This window comes from Pomacea canaliculata, linkage group LG4 (genome assembly GCF_003073045.1).
Source record: "Pomacea canaliculata isolate SZHN2017 linkage group LG4, ASM307304v1, whole genome shotgun sequence".
In the NCBI taxonomy this organism is placed as follows: domain Eukaryota; kingdom Metazoa; phylum Mollusca; class Gastropoda; order Architaenioglossa; family Ampullariidae; genus Pomacea; species Pomacea canaliculata.
The window spans coordinates 2,598,857-2,616,470 of record NC_037593.1 but is presented as its reverse complement, the minus strand read 5'-3'; the positions used below and the strand labels follow the sequence as shown (position 1 = coordinate 2,616,470).

The following is a 17,614-nucleotide window of genomic DNA, read 5'->3' as shown; positions in this document are numbered from 1 at the left end:
AGCAATAACAATAAGTATTATACTAACGGTTATGCAAACTAGGCTACAGAGATATAGTCTTTGATACAAGCAGAGAAATCAGCACCAGATCTTTTAAAAAATCTATTAACAAAAAAAAAAAAAAAAAGCAAGAAAAATGAGAATTTCGGCTTGACACACTGCTTCCCTCTCGACTAAAGTTGTCACGTGACCTTTGGTGCTGGTTAACGCGATAGAGGTCAGCATTATGCAATAAATATCCGATGGGCAATGGGGTGTACAATGCTCATGATCTGAATGATTAGTGAATTATCGTTTATGGTTTGGAGGAAAGTATATCTTTCTCCCAGGTTCACACACAAGTCCAAAGCGGTTTGACAACACCAGGCTGTCGTGACAGCAAACTAAAACAGACTGGAGGTAGACCCGCAAGATCCTAGTTGACGCAATGGAAATAACCGGCAACTAAACACGGATCATCCTTTCAAGTGACAAAGTTTACGAGAAATAGCGACCAAAGGTTAGTCAGTATAGTTAACAGCTACTGCTGGCGGTTGGCATGTCGACAAAGTGGTGTCAGTAGTGAAGTACAATCCTCGGTCGACATCCGCACTTTCTCAAGTGCGCGTGTGCCCGGCTCGTGGACTGGACGTGAGTGGAAAAAAGTATCCTGTATGATGTCATCCGTGTCGTGCCCGCGCGTGCGTGACACAGTTGAAAGACAACAACGTGTCAATGTACATCGCTCCGATCGACGCACCCTTCCATTCTCTTCGCCGTTCCCTCCTCAACCTCCCCCAACCCCGGGGTTTTCTGCACCCATCCACCCCTTGTTACCTCAATGCATGTAACCCCAACAGCAAACTCTTTTCGATATTCAGAAAGATGAATAAAGAAGGGGGAAAAGGTGAATATGAGGATGGAGAAATAAGTGTTGGTCTTAAGTTGCTGCCACTTGATGAAAACTCCAAGACATTGTGAAAGGATCAGATGATGCATGAACTTCACTCACGACACATTCATGATTTCGTGAGCTTGTATTTGTGTGTGCGAGTCACAAGCCAGTGAAACTCACAGCCAGGAAAGGTGCTCCATCGCAAACATATACAACATCGAATTCCTTTAGTGACCTTCGAACTCACCATGAAAGGAAAGCTCCATGAATGAATATGCGTGACGAATACACGAGAAATAAATTTTTTTTGGAGCGTGACTTGACACGAATCCCCATCTTCGCCCACCTCCCTTCATTCAACACCCACCCACCCCAACTTACAAAGCGGTTCTAACCCGTACGGGTGACTTCGTTCAACACCATCACTGCTGATGATGCACTCGGCTCACTCCCAGCAGGACTCACTTTCCGCCGGAGCAAAAGTCTTAATGAGGTCAGTTCCGACAGGGGTTAAAAATATCTCAAAACACGGACAGTGCAGGTCGCAAGATATAAAAACCGGAGAGGGAGAAATCCGCAGCTAAGATGCGAACAGCGACGACAGCTTTCATTAATTAATACAACAGACAACCAGCCAGACATCTGCTTGCAGTTTTCTCGACGGCTTCTGTGGCATCCACAACATTTTTGTCGAAACGGTTTTCATAGAATATCGTCACCTTGGTTGCAGAGGTTTGGAGAAGAAGAATATTGAAAGAAATAAATATCGACAGAAGCATTTCACTCCGGTGGCATTCGTGACAGAGATGCGACTTCCGTTTCGTATTCTAGCGGCGACCTTTACCCTCACTGCGTGTCACTTGCTATGTGCACGTGCTGCGAGTCTGCGCATGCGCACTGCGCCAGAAACCGGTGAGCAGACGGCAGCTGACGACGACAAAGAGCTGAGCAGAGAAAAACGAATGACTGTGGATTTAGTGGTAAGGCTGTGAAACAATTTCTTATCTGAACATGAAAGATTTGATGTTCATTTTTAATTTTTAATCACATAGAAAATCAAATCTCAAACATAACAGTCAGAGCTCATGAATTCTTCTCCAACATAATCACTAAATGAATCATTTTCACTTTGTTGCAATATCAGATTTTAAACACAACAAATAATAATCTGAACAGTGCAAATGTCACACAGGTGACTGCAGGCAGTAGCTTCCTGTATATGCTTTATAACCACACGTACAATCCTTTTGATGCTACGATATGTGCACAATTGTTGTGATCTTCAAAATAACTGACAAATATGAACATACTCTTGCAGCACACTGTTATTCATTTGTTTTGTTTTGTCACAGGGTTTTCTTCAACAATATGGCTATATGCCTCCAACAGAATCCGAAAATGGCGAAGCTATGTTTTTTTCAGAAGCTACCCTTACCGATGCCATCAGGTAACTTTTTAAAAAAAGACCGGAACGGCCTCTGCAACTTTGTTTAAAAATAACCTGAAACAATTTTCTATTGCACATTGAGAATCGAAGAAAATATTTATTAATTGATCATTACGGGACATTTGCTAACACTAGTTTCAAGTTTATTTCAATGGTCAGTTAACGTTTCAGTAAATTCTAGCTGGTAATAACCAAATTTAGCTCTTATTTGTATTTGTTGTCTTGTGTTATTAATTCTACACATACTTCATCGAGAATGTGACATGAATAAAAATGTATGCCTATGTGGCTTTTGAAGTATTTTAATAAAAATTGTCTGTGGCCGCACTAAGCCAAAAAAAAAAAAAAAATGAAAAAGAGAGAGAGAGAGACAGGAAGAAAAAACCACAAGCTAACTTTTTGGGGTTCGGATTTTTAGGGGATTTCAGAAATTTAACGGACTTCCCGTGACTGGAGACCCGGATGATCAGACCATCCGTAAGATGCTCTCGCCGCGGTGTGGTTTCCCAGACGTCGTCCCCGATAGTTCCGGCCCGGTGACTTCCTCAGATGGCGCTCCTCAACCCTTCACTACTCTAGGTAAGATTTCATAGAAACTTTCTGAATTCGCTCCTCCATTCCCTGCATTTCCCATAAAAGACCCCCCAAAATTGTCATAGTAGCATTCGGCGATGTGTCTGTTGAAAAATGTTGCTGGAGGGCAAGACATTGGTGGAAGATAATGCAGTGCGGGTGTTCTTTTATCCTAGGTACTCGCTGGCACAAGAACACACTTTCCTGGAAGCCAGTCAAGTTTTCCAGCAAACTGCCAGAATCGGAACAGTGGTAAGAAACTGCTGACAAGATTCTTTCTCTTGCTATAGGCGGAATGAGATAGGAGGAAAGTGAAGTAAGTCTCAGAATAAACGCTCAACAGTCCACAGTTTAAAGCCTGGCGATGTTTATTTCACAGGAAGGCCATAGAGAGTGGAATGAAGCACTGGAGCAAGGTGGCGCCACTTAATTTCCAGTACACTTCTGGTGAAGCCGACATCGATATTCTGTTTGTTCGTGGGGATCATGGAGATGGTGTTAAAAATCAGTTTGACGGCCCAGGTGTGTGTCTGTGTTTTATAAATTCCGATCTTAGCAGTCAAGTATGTGACACCAGTAATTTTAATAGCATGTCCTAGCAAGTCAGTTCTAGGGTGCAATGTTTAAGGCTATGACTTTTAGCACGGTCTTGTCATGTGTTAACCTTTCAGTGAACAGGAATCTTCTCTATATATATTTCTTCCTAGTGTTGACTTTTAGCATCGTTGCTCAACATTAAAACTGCTGTGCAACATGTTGACAGAAAATAGAATCAAAATGTAAACTCGTGTTTACGTCTGTGGTGGTTTGTCTACATCTGTGGTATTTTTGGGGGGTCTTTGGGTGAGCAGGTCGTGTGTTGGCACATGCATATCAGCCAGCGCCAGACATGGGAGGAGATGTCCACTTTGACGAGGATGAGAACTGGTCCATTGGGACAGGCTCTGGCACCGACCTGGAGACAGTTGCTGCCCATGAACTAGGTCATGCCCTGGGTCTTGGACACTCACAACTCGCTGGTGCTCTCATGGCGCCGTACTACAAATACTCCCCCAACCTGCAACTGCACATCGACGACATCCGGGCCATCCAGAGTTTGTATGGTGAGTGGTTGGCTTTCCGAGGATCAAGGGGACAATGAATTGCTACAAACAGCATGCCAAAGTTTGCGTCCTGCATGCCAGATGTTGTGTTCACTTTTTAGCTTTGTGCGTGAAATATTTCGCCTTTTATTCTTTTCGTGTCTGTGATTCTCAGTACCTCACAAATTGATGTGGATGTGTACGCATGCACAGAGACAAAGACACATGTACATGCATGCACATACATAAAGGAAGGCCTTGCTGTAACATGCAATTTAAGATAATTATTTAGAAAACTGCATGTGAAATGAGTGGGCTTTGCAGATGTATATGGTATAGTTACTAGCTTGTATAGTATCATGGTATTTGGCATGTTAGTGTAAAATATTTCCCATAATTTTTAACAGGATCAAGGACATCTTTACCTTCTACATCATCTACTACTTCAACAACAACCATTTCTACAACAACAAAAACTACTAAATCACCAACAACAACTACACCATATTCTCCAGACAAACCATACTGTGGACCAAATTTTCACATAGATGCTATAGCTGGAGGTAAGATTTATCTAAACATACTCGCGAGACCCAGAATAAATCAGTTACTATATGGATTTTCTAGTGTTTGACATAATCAAACTTAAATAGTAGTTGGTGTGAAAATGAACTGGCACCTGATGTAGGCCACAGAAAGTAGTGTGAATGGGACTGCTTTCATCTTAGGGAGCAGCGCCTTCGATTTTGAAGCGAAAGGCTACAAATCTGAAAAAAGTTACCCTGTGACAAAAGACCTTACTGTTCCCTAAACTGTGAATAGGTACTCAATTTTCCAGTGACAAAAACAAATGGTGGATATAGAGGATTGGCTTCTTCCCTCGACAAGCCATGCCTTAAACACGTTCAACTATTTACAATTTATTGTCCCTAAGAGCATGAAATCTTCCATGCTTTGCTTTCTAAATAATAACTTTAAATGGATATCTGTATTGGTAATGCAAATCATTACAATTACAGTCTTATTGTTTTTACAGGACCTGACGGCTTTAAGTACATTTTCCGACAAAACTCTGTGTACCGCGTCAGTCGCTGGGGTCTAGAATCTGATTTTCCCCGAGCTGTTGACCAGGTGTTTAAAGGTGGTCCCAAAGGTCACCTGCTTGCCGCTGTTTACATCCCAGAGACCAACCAGCATTACCTGTTTAAAAGTGAGTTATGGGATTTTCACAAAAGAACTGAAGGGATGTAGTTGGTAGAGTAAACAGATGCATGGATGGGTAGATGTACTGAAGTCTGAAGACAGTAAAATTGCTGAGCGATTAAGTGCACCTGGATTTTCATTCCCAGAAACACACTTCCTTTGAGTTATTCCATCCTGTGTATTCCTTGTTATAGTCCATTAGTGCACACTATTCATGCAACTGCCATACAAACAGTTGATCTTGTTCATGAGCAGGTGCTCAGTACTGGCGCTTCACTAATTTCCTGCTAGACAAAGGCTACCCACGGGACTTCACCCCTCAGCACAAACCCAGTGCTGCTCTCACTTTTCAATATGGATATGGACATACCAGAATATTTATGTTTGGGGTGAGTTCTTAATAGCTAATCTTATGTGATAGTTGTAATCTGTAATATGCATTGATAGTTAATTTTATGTCAGATTTGTACTCCATAATAGAAATTGGTAGGAAAATGAGCAGTCACCCAACCACCCGCCCACATGCACATATACAAACACATTTCCAATCTTCTTGGAGTTGTCACAAAACAAAACTTTTTTTAATGTTAATTTACCATCCGTTTTGATAAGCTAGAGAAGACATGAAATGTTAATTGAAACATTTTTGGAACTGCTGAATCATACTGTTCTCTGTGTGTTTTTATCAGAACACTACATTCTGGGAATGGGACCCTGTCACAGAACATACTGTGGCTGGCTACCCACTTTCAAGTGATGTGTACTGGCGAGGTGCTCCTCGTAGTCCTGACGCCGCTATTGACACAAATGATGGCTATACTTTCTTCTTCAAGGGAAATAGGCGAGTTTGTGTTGCGTATCTATGTTGCAGCATGTTGTATAGAATGTATACATAAACATGAGTATGTTACAACTTACATCTTTTAAGGAAACCTTTGAAAAATTATAAATTACAAAATGTTAGCTGTTTTATGAACAAAATCTTTTCTGTTAAGATAGGTACATATTTTGAGATCTTATGTTGCATGGCAAAATACTTATGGTTTCCTATGTCTGGTCACAGGTACTACAAACTGCGTCACCGGGTTTTAGTAAGTGAGCCAAAGCCTCTGGGTCCTGACTGGTTTGGCCAGACATGTAGAGCAAGCTTGACATCTATAAATGAGGCTGATGGCCTTAGAGATCCAGGCATGAAAGATGTGAAACCTGTGGTCAGTGATGGAGAGAAGACAGGGTTTGATTTATCACCAGTACCAAGCTTGCCATCACAGTTTGCTCAATTGGCAGTAAAAGGTGGTTTGAGGAACAGGCACCATTAATTTATTGAAGACCTTCAGTGCTCTCCTGAAACCAGCAGAAGCAATGACAGGTCATGTGGCATTGGATCAGAGCATTCTTAAGAGATTTAGGGATGAAGGGACTGTGCAAGTTATAGAGGGAACATAAATAAGTTCTGCTCGTGTCAGCTTTATTTTTATCGCAGGCGCAGATATGTGTTAGAATGACTGAGGTGTTAGAACTTCAGAATGTAATAATGTTAGTCACACATACTTCAATAACCACCACCAGCAGAACAAGCACGCCCCACACGTGAATTTAAAACGGGTTTGAAAAATCTTTTAAATTCGAAAACATGCTTTCTTTGAAGTCAAGTTATAAACTAATTTTTGATGTGTTTATATCATTGTAACGTTGTTGTGAAACTCAACTTCAATAATTTTTGTAGATGAGATTTGAGGACAATTGCTTCAGTGGTAGTGGGACATAATTCATGGCTACAATAAGTAGCATCCTGTTTTACATCTGAATCACTGATCACTGGAAATGGCATCTGAAGAAAGGATGGCAATTGTTGCAGTTGTTTTCCAAAGTTTATTGTTTGATGAAAAGATCAATTTAAAAATTTGGGGTTTTTTAAAAATCAAAAACAAAAAAATTAGGGTAAAATGAAAACAAGGCAAGAAATAAATTAGCTAATGACCATTGTGACTCAACAGATGTGATGGAAGTTTAAATTAAAGCCATTTAATAAAAATACTGGCTGTTGTGAAGAAAACGTTTAAATGCATCTTTATCCTTGTATTTTAAATTGTTTTATGCTTATGTTAATTTTATGCACTCTTTTGAGTTGTAAAATTTTGATATGTTTTAAAATTGTGCCTTGAATATTTTCGATGGGTGTACAAAAAAGTGGAGTTGTTGCCATGATTTACTGATAAATTCAAGTATTAATTCATTCAGCATACATGTGAAATGTTTTTATGAGAACGTTTGCTTGAACACTCTTGTTTTAAGAGACCGATTCATGAGATTTTGTGAACACTTTTTACCATGTAAAGGTTTTTTAAATAAACAAAATAAAATGTGCAGAGAGTTGATGTCTTTATTTGTAAATGAGGATTTCTTTTTAGTTCCGAGAGTCAGTGTGCATCCCTGGCACTGTTTTTGACTGAACCACCATAACAGAGGCAGATGAATCCCCGGGCAGCCAGCAAGAGACATGCGTGTCTGTCCTGTCATGTACTCTATGCTCTATAGCTCTGAAATATATTGAATTTTGAGTCTCGCATGCAGTTTCCGTGGCAAGGCCACACCAAATGATATCCTAATTCCCACGTTCAACACCTGGAAGAATGTCCACTGAGGTATAAAATACCTCTCTCAACTCACTCCCATCTATATACCCGCACGACTTCTTCGCTCATCTTCTGAGACCAGGCTTCTTCGAGTCCCACTAGCTAACTAAAACAAAGACATATCGACAGAGGTTTTTCTCCTACCTAGTCTCATGAACTTGCAAACAGATTACCCCTCAGCCCTCGTCACTCGATCTGATTCTCTTACCACAGTTTAGTCTTAAGACAAATTTTTTTAGAACGATTTTTTTAATGACCCTTTGCTGACCCTGAGCGTGCATAATCCTTACGGCTCGATGAATACACAATTCGAACGCACGTCTACTCCTTAATTTTGCTACAACAGCAATTTTTTCTTTCAATAACAAAATCTCCGCTAAATGTTAAGATTCCACCTCATTCTTTCACCGACCGTTATAAAGACGACAACAACAATAATAATAAAAGAGAAATACATATCCAATACCTTGTCCATGCAAGGAATCACTCGCATTCCCAGTTTCTTTAATTCAGAGAATCTTCACATCGTCTTTCCACTTCGACGACTTGTTCGGGAATCCCCAAACTGTGATCTCAACAACTACAGGGGTTCCAATGAACATTGTGTTCAGTCATGCGCTCTTCCCTAAGTCGTGTTCATCATTTATTCCCATCATATACCAAGGGGGACAACCCATGCGTGTAGAAACAGTCAGGGGTGATAACCCATGTCTCGACCAGCAGGTAACAGCGATCGGCTTAATTATTTCTTCTAATTGCCCATTGTCTTCTATGACTGACCAACCACGTATTTTTCAGTGATAGCTGTTGAAAGTAAAGGGTGATGGGAGTCGACGGGTTTTGCTTCGTTAAAATCATTATCTGCTTATCTCTCTGTGAAGCCTTTGCAGGTGCATGGCGCGTTCAAAACTTGCGGCGATAATAATAATATTGACAACAACAGTACAAACCACTTAAATGGTATATTTTCTCGCTTGGTAAACAGATACAGTCACATGGCTGCAAACTGCAAAATCATTGTATGTCATGTTGCCTTATTTACTGACCACTGACCTGTCCACATCTCGTGCAGTGGTGTAGAGGTTAGTTGTTTGATGCCTATATTACAATACTAAGCAAACTGCAGATATCATCAGTCAAATTGTAAACCGTAAGCATACTTAAAATTATTGGGACAATTATTCGCTATTATAGTTAATTAATGCAAGGGGCCCAGAAAGGTCATCTGCCGCTGGACTCGCGCGGGCATGGCAGTGGCTGACATGATGGTATGCATGTTGATTGTCGGCTATTATGTTGGCAGTGGTTGTCATATGTCAACCAATAGACAAGAATTGCTGTAAATGAGATGCAGATATTGTAGAACCACGAACTGCAGAAGGCACACAAAGAAGAGGATAAGAGTAAGGAAGAAAATAGTAGATCTGCGCTATTTTTTTTTACTTCTGCTGCTAAATTTGCAGAAACCCTTCACCGAGTATATATTTATTTTGCTCCTTTTGTGATCTGTATTTATGTGCAGATATATTTAACTGCATCATTCTCTTATTAAGTCCATGGAGACACACATCTAGTTTCCCGTGATCATTTTGTATGTGTATGGGATTTTTATGTGTAATATATTTGTATAATTTCTGACACATTGTTAGACACTTTTTCCTTGCTATTTGTCTAATACATCCATACCTCAGCTAATTGTGTCCTTTTGTTTCCTCACCTCTTAGTCTGCTTTTTTGGGTATTATACTGCAGAAGACTAATCCAAAAATGCTGAACTCACAACAAAGGTAAAAATAAAAGGTCTGTAATCAGAACAAAATTAGAATTTTTAAGTGTCTGGTCATTACATTTCATTAGGTAAATAATTACTTGGGCAGAAAAACTATCGATCTACATCAAACAAATGTACATACCCGAACAACAAAAATTGCACGATAGCACATGTAATTCTTTCATAGCTATGAAGGCCAATAATAGTGAATGTGCGATCTCGACCATGCTTTAGATAAGGGAGATAGTCACTTGTCAGACTAAATGTTAAATGAAGGAAATCAGCCGAGTTAGTGGTCTTTATAACAGACTGGTCTCTTCACCCCAACTTCCCCATAATTCCTTTCTTAGCTCATCGTGAAAAAGTGTTGAGAGTGAACGGCTGACATAGGATGTTAAATCCTTTAATGTATTCAAAGTTGTAAACAAAATGTGTTTTTTAAAAAAGCAGTTCCATACTGATACACCAAAGGATATGCGATTTTGATAAGTTTAAAAATATGTATGCAGTTAGCTCTTGCTCACTCTCCAAGGCCGAACATCAACACAAGATCACAACCATAATAATGCTAGAAATCATTCCCTTTATTTATTTATTTTTCTTTTTTTTGCCACTCAAGCACTAGAAATCAGCAGATAAATAAAACAATATTTATTATGATAAAGATGCTTTTGATATTTTTCATCATTAAACTGTTCCCCACCAATACATTCCAATCTGCAATCACCACAAGTAATAACATATGGAAGGGGAGGATAAAAGTAGACCAAAAAATAAAAAAAAAAAAACGCTGCACGATAGGTAGGTAATCTAGCAATTAAAAAAGAAACAAAAACACTTGTTAACAAAGCTTAAGACAAACCCACACTCCCGCTATCATTCTGCTATTGTGTATATCTGAAAATAGGTTAAACTAAACAAAATTTAATAAACATGTTCACATAAATGTGCTACATACATATGAGCTGAAGAGAGAGTTGACTAGATGCTGAAGAAGAGTGTGTGGTCAGCAGGCAAGTAAGTGTGGTGACAAATGCAAAAATACAGCTAAATGGAAATCAGGAACAAACAATGCAGCCTCTTGATAACAAGTTAAAGAAGTTAACAGTATTAGCAAATGCAATATCAAAAGTGCATCTGCAATGAAAATGTGGGTATTTGAAAAAAATAAACAAATGGCGATAAAAAGAAAAAAAATGGATTTCAACTGCTCCCCTTCCTACCCAGCCCCATGGAAATGCTGAGATGAAGTCAGAATGTGGCATTTACTTCATGGTATAACTGCCTGAAAATGAATGCCAGCTGCCTCTCTTTTTCAGTAATTCAGCAATACATACTTTTCATTAAACACCAATCTTACTAAACAATGTGATCACACATCAGTACACTCTGGTACCTTACATTATGATGGCATAAAATATCATGAATGGTATAAGCAGTTCAATGTAGGGTAAACAGCAGCAGTTAACACAAATTTATTAAAGGATTGGAAAAGAAGATATGTATCAATGATAAGTAGGCAGCCACAAATCCAAATTTCCATATTTATCTTTTATAATTTCAAGCCCATTCAAATCAAAAGCATTTTTCAGGGTAGAAAATATATGATAACTGATCACACTACCTGCAAAAAGACACTGGCCTTACTGGCATTAAATAATAGCTTAAAACTCTTGAACCAAAACATTAAAAGTGTTGAAAGAATATATATACATGTATATCTTTTATTTCTCTGTAATTGTATTTTCTTTCACAATAACACATGCTTGCAGCTGTAAAACTTGTAACAAAACTTGTAACACCCCCACCCTACAATTCTGTAATAGTATAACATAATGATAATGCACATTCAAACATTCTAAAGTAAATCTTTTTTTTTCGGTGCTTTAAGTATGGCTTATGGCGATGACTGGACCATGCAGACAGACTGACAATTCAAGCAAGAGGAATGTAGTGCAGTCTGGTGGCTATCATTTCCTTACTCGGCCTTTTGATATGTACGAGTGCATGTTACTCCTTTTGCTGTCAGTCTCTGAAAGTTTACATAAACAGAAATTAAGGCATGACATTGGGCAATGTAAAACTAGAAACTCCGCATGATCATGCTCAAAGGTATTATAATTTATACTTTTAATATATCCCTCACCAATTCTGATTAAGTGCTTGTTTGTAGATTGAAAATCAATGACCTGTCTGATCTTAATGCCCTGCAGTTACTGACAGCAAGTCCTCGAGAATTTAAGAAGGGAGGGGGGAAGGGCAGCAAAGTAATGCAAAGTCTGTGCTAGTCCTGCTTACATTTGATAGATGGTTAAATGTTTAAAGAGATGGTTAAATATTTTTATAGAGATTAATTTATTCCATAAATATTTAAACAATATTTTAATAAGAATACATTTGCAGAAATGCATACCCAACTAACTCAAGAGTATGCTCTCACCATATTCAGTGGATGTGGGATCATGCTTGAAATATCAGTGGACATGGAGATAACTCATAACAGCACATAAGGAGCAACTCTTCTCTGAACAGCCACTAGACTAATCGGTTTTATCTCATAGCTTGCTTCTGAATTGCCATCACTGATGTAAAGCAATCCAATGTATATCATAGTTTAGCTTGTTTTTCTTGCTTCTTAAACAACCAAGCAACACTTCTGTCTTTATTTTACTTTTCTGGTGTTTTATATATTTGTTCACTTTATCTTTTTCTTCTTTCTTTTTTCTTTTTTTTTTTGTTTTTGTTTTTTGCTGCGCAATGAGCATTCTTCTGAATGGATACCTGCGCATTACAAATAGACATCATCATCATCATCATCATCATCATCATCATTCTTTGTTTTCTTCTTGGTTTTTCATTCCAACACCTCTTCTTTATTTATCTATATATTTGTCCCATGGACATGGTGTTTTTTCTTTTACTAGCTTTATTATTTATTTACAAGCAGGCCTTGAAGTTGCTAGCTAAAATATTCTCTATATTTGGCATTCTGGAAAAGTGCCATAAAACACTGTATCCACACAGCTTCAATTCTTGTAAACAAAATTCTGTCCTCTATTTTTTTGTGATCTGTTCTGGCTTCGTTATGAATCTATCTAAAAGTATCCACTTGACACCCTAACCGTATTCTAACCAATGCATTGTCACAAAAAGCTTTAACGTCTAAGTTCCCTCATTACACTTCAACTGCTCTTCAGCAATCATAAAAATCTGTTGCACCATGGACGTGTATTTATATAAGTTTGTGGTTGCACTCAAGTGCCTCATGATGTTATATGACGCGCTTGTTCTTGTTCAGACCGACAGCGATTTCGAGAGTTCTTCACTGATATAGTACTTGTTTCAGCGCTGCTGAATAATTTTGTCAAGCGCTTAAGCAAAGTTTCAAGCTGTGTCACATAATGTTTCAAGCTCTCACAAGTACAACATCTAAGCCATGGAATACATGGAAGTCACATTTGAAACTGTTAAATCTTGGACTGACATGACCAAAGCTCGTGGTACATAGAACATGATTCCATTATTTGTTGCTGCTAAACACCTACCATAGTCATCGTATTTCCATCAAAGTCCCTTGTAATGAGGGAGTCGGGGTCCCCTTTCTGATCCTGCGTTAGTTTCTGGCCTTCTAAAGTGCACGTTGTCTGAAAATAGAAAAGTATTTCATAAGTCATACAAGAGCTTTTTGTTCTTATTATTACACAGCACTTAATAACATATGCTTGCAGTTGTAAAACTTGTAACAAAGTATAACACCCCCACCCTACAATTCTGTAATAGTATAACATAAATGATTTTCTGGGAAACTTGCTTTGCTCCCTTACTCTTGAGTAGAAAAAAAAATGAGTTTAAATCATTGGTGACAATGCACCATATAATCTACTTCTTTTTCAGATGTTTGACAGGACCCAATAATATAATACGATGCTCAAGAAAACTTAAAACTCGTTTAAAACAAACAAACTGTTACCTTTACTTTTCGACCATCCATGGTGGTTTCTTCAAAAGGTGTATTCAGAGTAAATTCGATCTCTGTGGTTTTGAAGGTTGAAATAGTTTTAATGTGCCACTTATTTCCTTCGACCTTGATCTCTTGCGTTGGCTTCAATGCTCCTCCCATTTTTCGCATGACCATTCCTACACCTAATGCATGACAAAATTTTAAAAGAAGATACTGAGTAACAACAGTTCCGAAACACATTGAATGTAGACTCTAGAACGGGAATAATGCAAAAATAAAAACAAAATAGTACCATATAGGGCCACTGAGAGCCAGCATGGGCCCTGGGGCAGATGATCTCTCTGGGCCCCTTGTAATAAATAGTAAATTATTTTCCCAGTATATAATTAGATGTTTACAATTGTCAATATCTACATTCAGTTAGTAATGTAATATAGACTGCAAACATTAGGACAAGTGCACTACAATCAACATCGCTATTTGAACATAGAGCTGTTCACATGTGATTGGTTAGTAAATGAGGAAAAATGATGTTAAAGGTAGTATCTTGATTCATAGAAAAAATCCCTAGAGTGAGCAATGTTACACCAGGGAAAAAAAAAATACACCTCATCCCCCTCTCGTCAGGCTTGATGCCATATACACTTCTTCTATAGCATCTATGGGATGGGGGAAAATGAAGCAGAACACAACCACATACCTTCCTTTATAAACCTCAAAAAGGACTGTTCAGCTGTCACATAGCAATGGTAAGGGAAAATGGTGCAAAATAAAATTTAGAAATAAGAATATGTTAAGGCAGAGAGAAAAGGGAAGGATGGGGGAAAAAGGTATTATAACCCATGTTGTAAAATGTATTGCTTTTAATATTACAAATGCAAATACATTTGACATAATGTTACACATCTTGACAGGCCAGTTCTTAGCCCCCGCGGGGCCCGAGGCAAAGGGCATGTGCGGGGCCCTCATGCCACGATCACACGGTTTTAGTTGGGATCTAAAGTCACATATCAATCAAAAGCGCGGGGCCCCTTGAAGCGCGGGGCCCTAGGCAGATGCCTCGTCCACCTGCCCCTAAGCACAGCCCTGCATCTTGACAACAGCGTGGTATGAACGAAGTCTTCTCTTATGTTTTAACAGTTTCCATAGCTGATAGAAATACAGCCCCTTTCATCTTGTGCTCTTAATAGCCTGCATTTTCTAACCTCACCACTCACCTGTATAAATCTTAACAAGGACAATCTATCTTCAGATCAACTTTACAGCCACTTCTTGTCAATAACAAACCAACACTTTTTTTTTTTAGGGAATAGGAGCATATCACAAGTTAAAGGACATGGGAATAAAACATCCTTTTCATTGATATTTAAACGCGAGATAAGAGAACTAAAAATGCATCTGTTTTACGACAAAATAACCTTGTAGCAAAGATATCTGAAGGCAATTACAGCTTCTCTTCTTTCTATGAAAACCTATGGAAAAAGTGGTTTTCTCTTATAAAAAAAAATGTGTCCACTGACTAGGACAGAGGCAATATTCAAGATATCTTTCAAGTAGAAAACACTAATCAGCTAAGCAACTATAATGCACTCAAGTATTCTGTCCAAGAAACAGGACCTCCAAATGAGTCCATGTCTTAGTGTACTTTCTGCTTAAGCCAATGTTGTGCAGCCTACAAACTACCCATAATGATGACAGACTTGGCATTTGATCTTAACTAAAATCTGAGATTTTAGCATAGTCCTTAAGTTGTTACTGTTTATGTGTTTTTGTTTGTTTGCTTTCTTTTATCTTGACATGCATTTTAGTGCTTATTTTTTTTTTACTGACCACAACCACCAAAGCAAAACAACATAAAAAAGGTAGAACACAACAAGTCCAAACACTGTAGTCCAAATATTTCTATAGGTGAGAACCTTCATAAAATGGGATCTACAACACAGCAATTATATTTATTCACAAATTCATGCAAATTATTGAAGAAAGAATATTTAAAAATCATAATAGAGAAGCAATTTATTTACTAAATGCCTCCAAAGGCAAGTAATGATATGTATGTGGTTTTCCACAGATAGAATATGAAAGGAAGACCCCAACCCTCCTTTGCTTTTTTTTTTTTTTAAAAAGAACTTCCCTGGTAGATCACAATTTCATCTCTGCTTGGTGGGAAGAATTTTCCACCATCAATTCTCTGCTCTTAAGTAAAGCATATTTTAACAATCACAAAGTCTTTCTGAAAGCTTATAAAGCCTCCAAAATTGCATGGAAATGGTATTTTCATAAGGAAACAGTACTTTCTAATTTTTTTCCTCTGTGAAAAGATCTGATAGTATTGCCCTCTTTTTGGCGGAAGGCTGGCATGAGAACCTGACAATGTCAGACATAACAATTATTTGTGGTTTACACATCCAGTGTAAATTTGTTGAGGCTGCCTTGAATGAACAGTGCTATGGCATAACCAAGCTACTCTGAATGTGGATTTATGGCATGGATCCAAACAAATCTTATCACTGGTATAAAATCTGTGCTTTAGCTTTGGGATATTGCTTCCATGGCATATCACAATGAAGCCACATTTGGGATAGTTAATTTGTCATTTGTTTGGTGATAAGGATTACCACAAAGTCTCTCGAGTTTTTGACATTTTCAATAAATGTGGAAAGAAGGTATGAGGTGAATTGGTGTTTTACTATGAGGCAGCAACTAAGGCTATATAACGGCAATGGAAAGGATGTATTTATTATTATATACAATAGCACGTGCATACACAGAAAACACATGGAAAATTATAATAAACATGCATATGCACACATCTTTCTCCAAAAAAATGAGGTTCATAACTAAACCAAATGTTTTTATTCTCCAACTACCTTTTTAAGCTTCAACCAGCATTGCTTACTTCTCTGAGGTTATGCCAGATACATGTCTTCTCTTACTAATGTTAGTAATAAAATTTTTTGAATATGTTGAATTCCAGTCTTTAATTTAGATTTCTGTTAAATTCATTAAAATATGTGTACCTACAACATGTGCTTTTTAATTTTCCAGTCTAGCAAATCATTGTTTGGACCTAAACTTACGTACAGCATAAAAAGGCATTTTGTCCGCTACAATTATTTTAAATCATAAACAAGAATTATTATTAGCGGAGGTTAACATGTCAATGTCAGTATTACTGACACTGCTCATCTTCAACCGGTACACGCACCTACTGATAAACTGACTTGGAGCGGGTTCAAAATTAAAAATATCTTCGCGCCTACGAAATTTAGTGATAGAAACTATAGCTAACCTTCGAACTATGATAACATTAAAAAAGGAACTCATTTTACATGAAACATTAATTTCACTGATTTTTTTTTTTCATTACTCTATTTATCGTCAGCCCGGTGGGCACGAACTCAAGATCACGCGATTCATGTGATTCACATCACCGCACCTACTTAACCTGCGCGCCAGTCATAACATAAAAATTCCGCCGTCAAATAATATTAAGAATGCGATGTAAACCACATCACGCTAATTCTCAAGCACGCTCAAACTTACCAACTGCTTTCATATACTCGTCGAAGTTTTCCGTGTGAATTAGATTCCACGTGCCTACGGCGAAATCAGCCATCGTTATTTTTCAGTGACTGGAGTACGTTTCCTACAGTTCTAGCACCGCGCACAGCACTGGCACTGATAAAACATGCAAGATCGCTGAGAAAACAGAATGAAAGCCCGGTCAGTCGATATGCCGCTCCCTCAAACAGGCTGGCTGCGGCTGGCCTCGCGTCGTCTGCTCGCGGTACGAATGGCCAGCTCAGGCTAGCTTTGTCTCTCTCCTGGCTAGCTTTATCTCTCGGACAAAATAAAGACTATTTTGAGACAATTATTTTCCCCAAGGCTAAGCTTTTTTTTTTCTTTTTTTGCATGCACTTGAAAAACAAAATCAACAGCATTCGATCATAAGTAATGCGCTGAAGGTTAGACATGAATGAATATCATATGTAAACACCAATAAGTTCATTACTCAATACTGAAATTCAAATTAATAACAATTAATTGTTATAATATATTATGCTT

The 17,614-nt window shown here is 38.2% G+C and overlaps 2 protein-coding genes across 2 annotated transcripts; one reads left to right on the top strand and one right to left on the bottom strand.

Annotated features, from left to right (window-relative positions):
• Positions 1-1,439: 1,439 nt before the first annotated feature.
• LOC112562988 (matrix metalloproteinase-19-like) lies at positions 1,440-7,546 on the top strand. Its single transcript, XM_025236653.1, has 11 exons — positions 1,440-1,854; positions 2,227-2,321; positions 2,740-2,900; positions 3,071-3,146; positions 3,274-3,416; positions 3,746-3,997; positions 4,384-4,539; positions 5,013-5,186; positions 5,435-5,568; positions 5,869-6,020; positions 6,243-7,546. The coding sequence occupies exons 1-11, from the start codon at positions 1,681-1,683 to the stop codon at positions 6,496-6,498; spliced, it is 1,773 nt and encodes a 590-aa protein (XP_025092438.1). The 5' UTR covers positions 1,440-1,680; the 3' UTR covers positions 6,499-7,546.
• Positions 7,547-10,148: 2,602 nt separating this feature from the next.
• Positions 10,149-17,358, bottom strand: LOC112563198 (fatty acid-binding protein, heart-like). Its single transcript, XM_025236994.1, has 4 exons — positions 17,093-17,358; positions 13,556-13,728; positions 13,131-13,229; positions 10,149-11,617 (listed from the first exon to the last, which is right to left on the bottom strand). Exons 1-4 carry the CDS (start codon positions 17,163-17,165, stop codon positions 11,564-11,566), a joined length of 399 nt encoding a protein of 132 aa, XP_025092779.1. The 5' UTR covers positions 17,166-17,358; the 3' UTR covers positions 10,149-11,563.
• Positions 17,359-17,614: the final 256 nt, after the last annotated feature.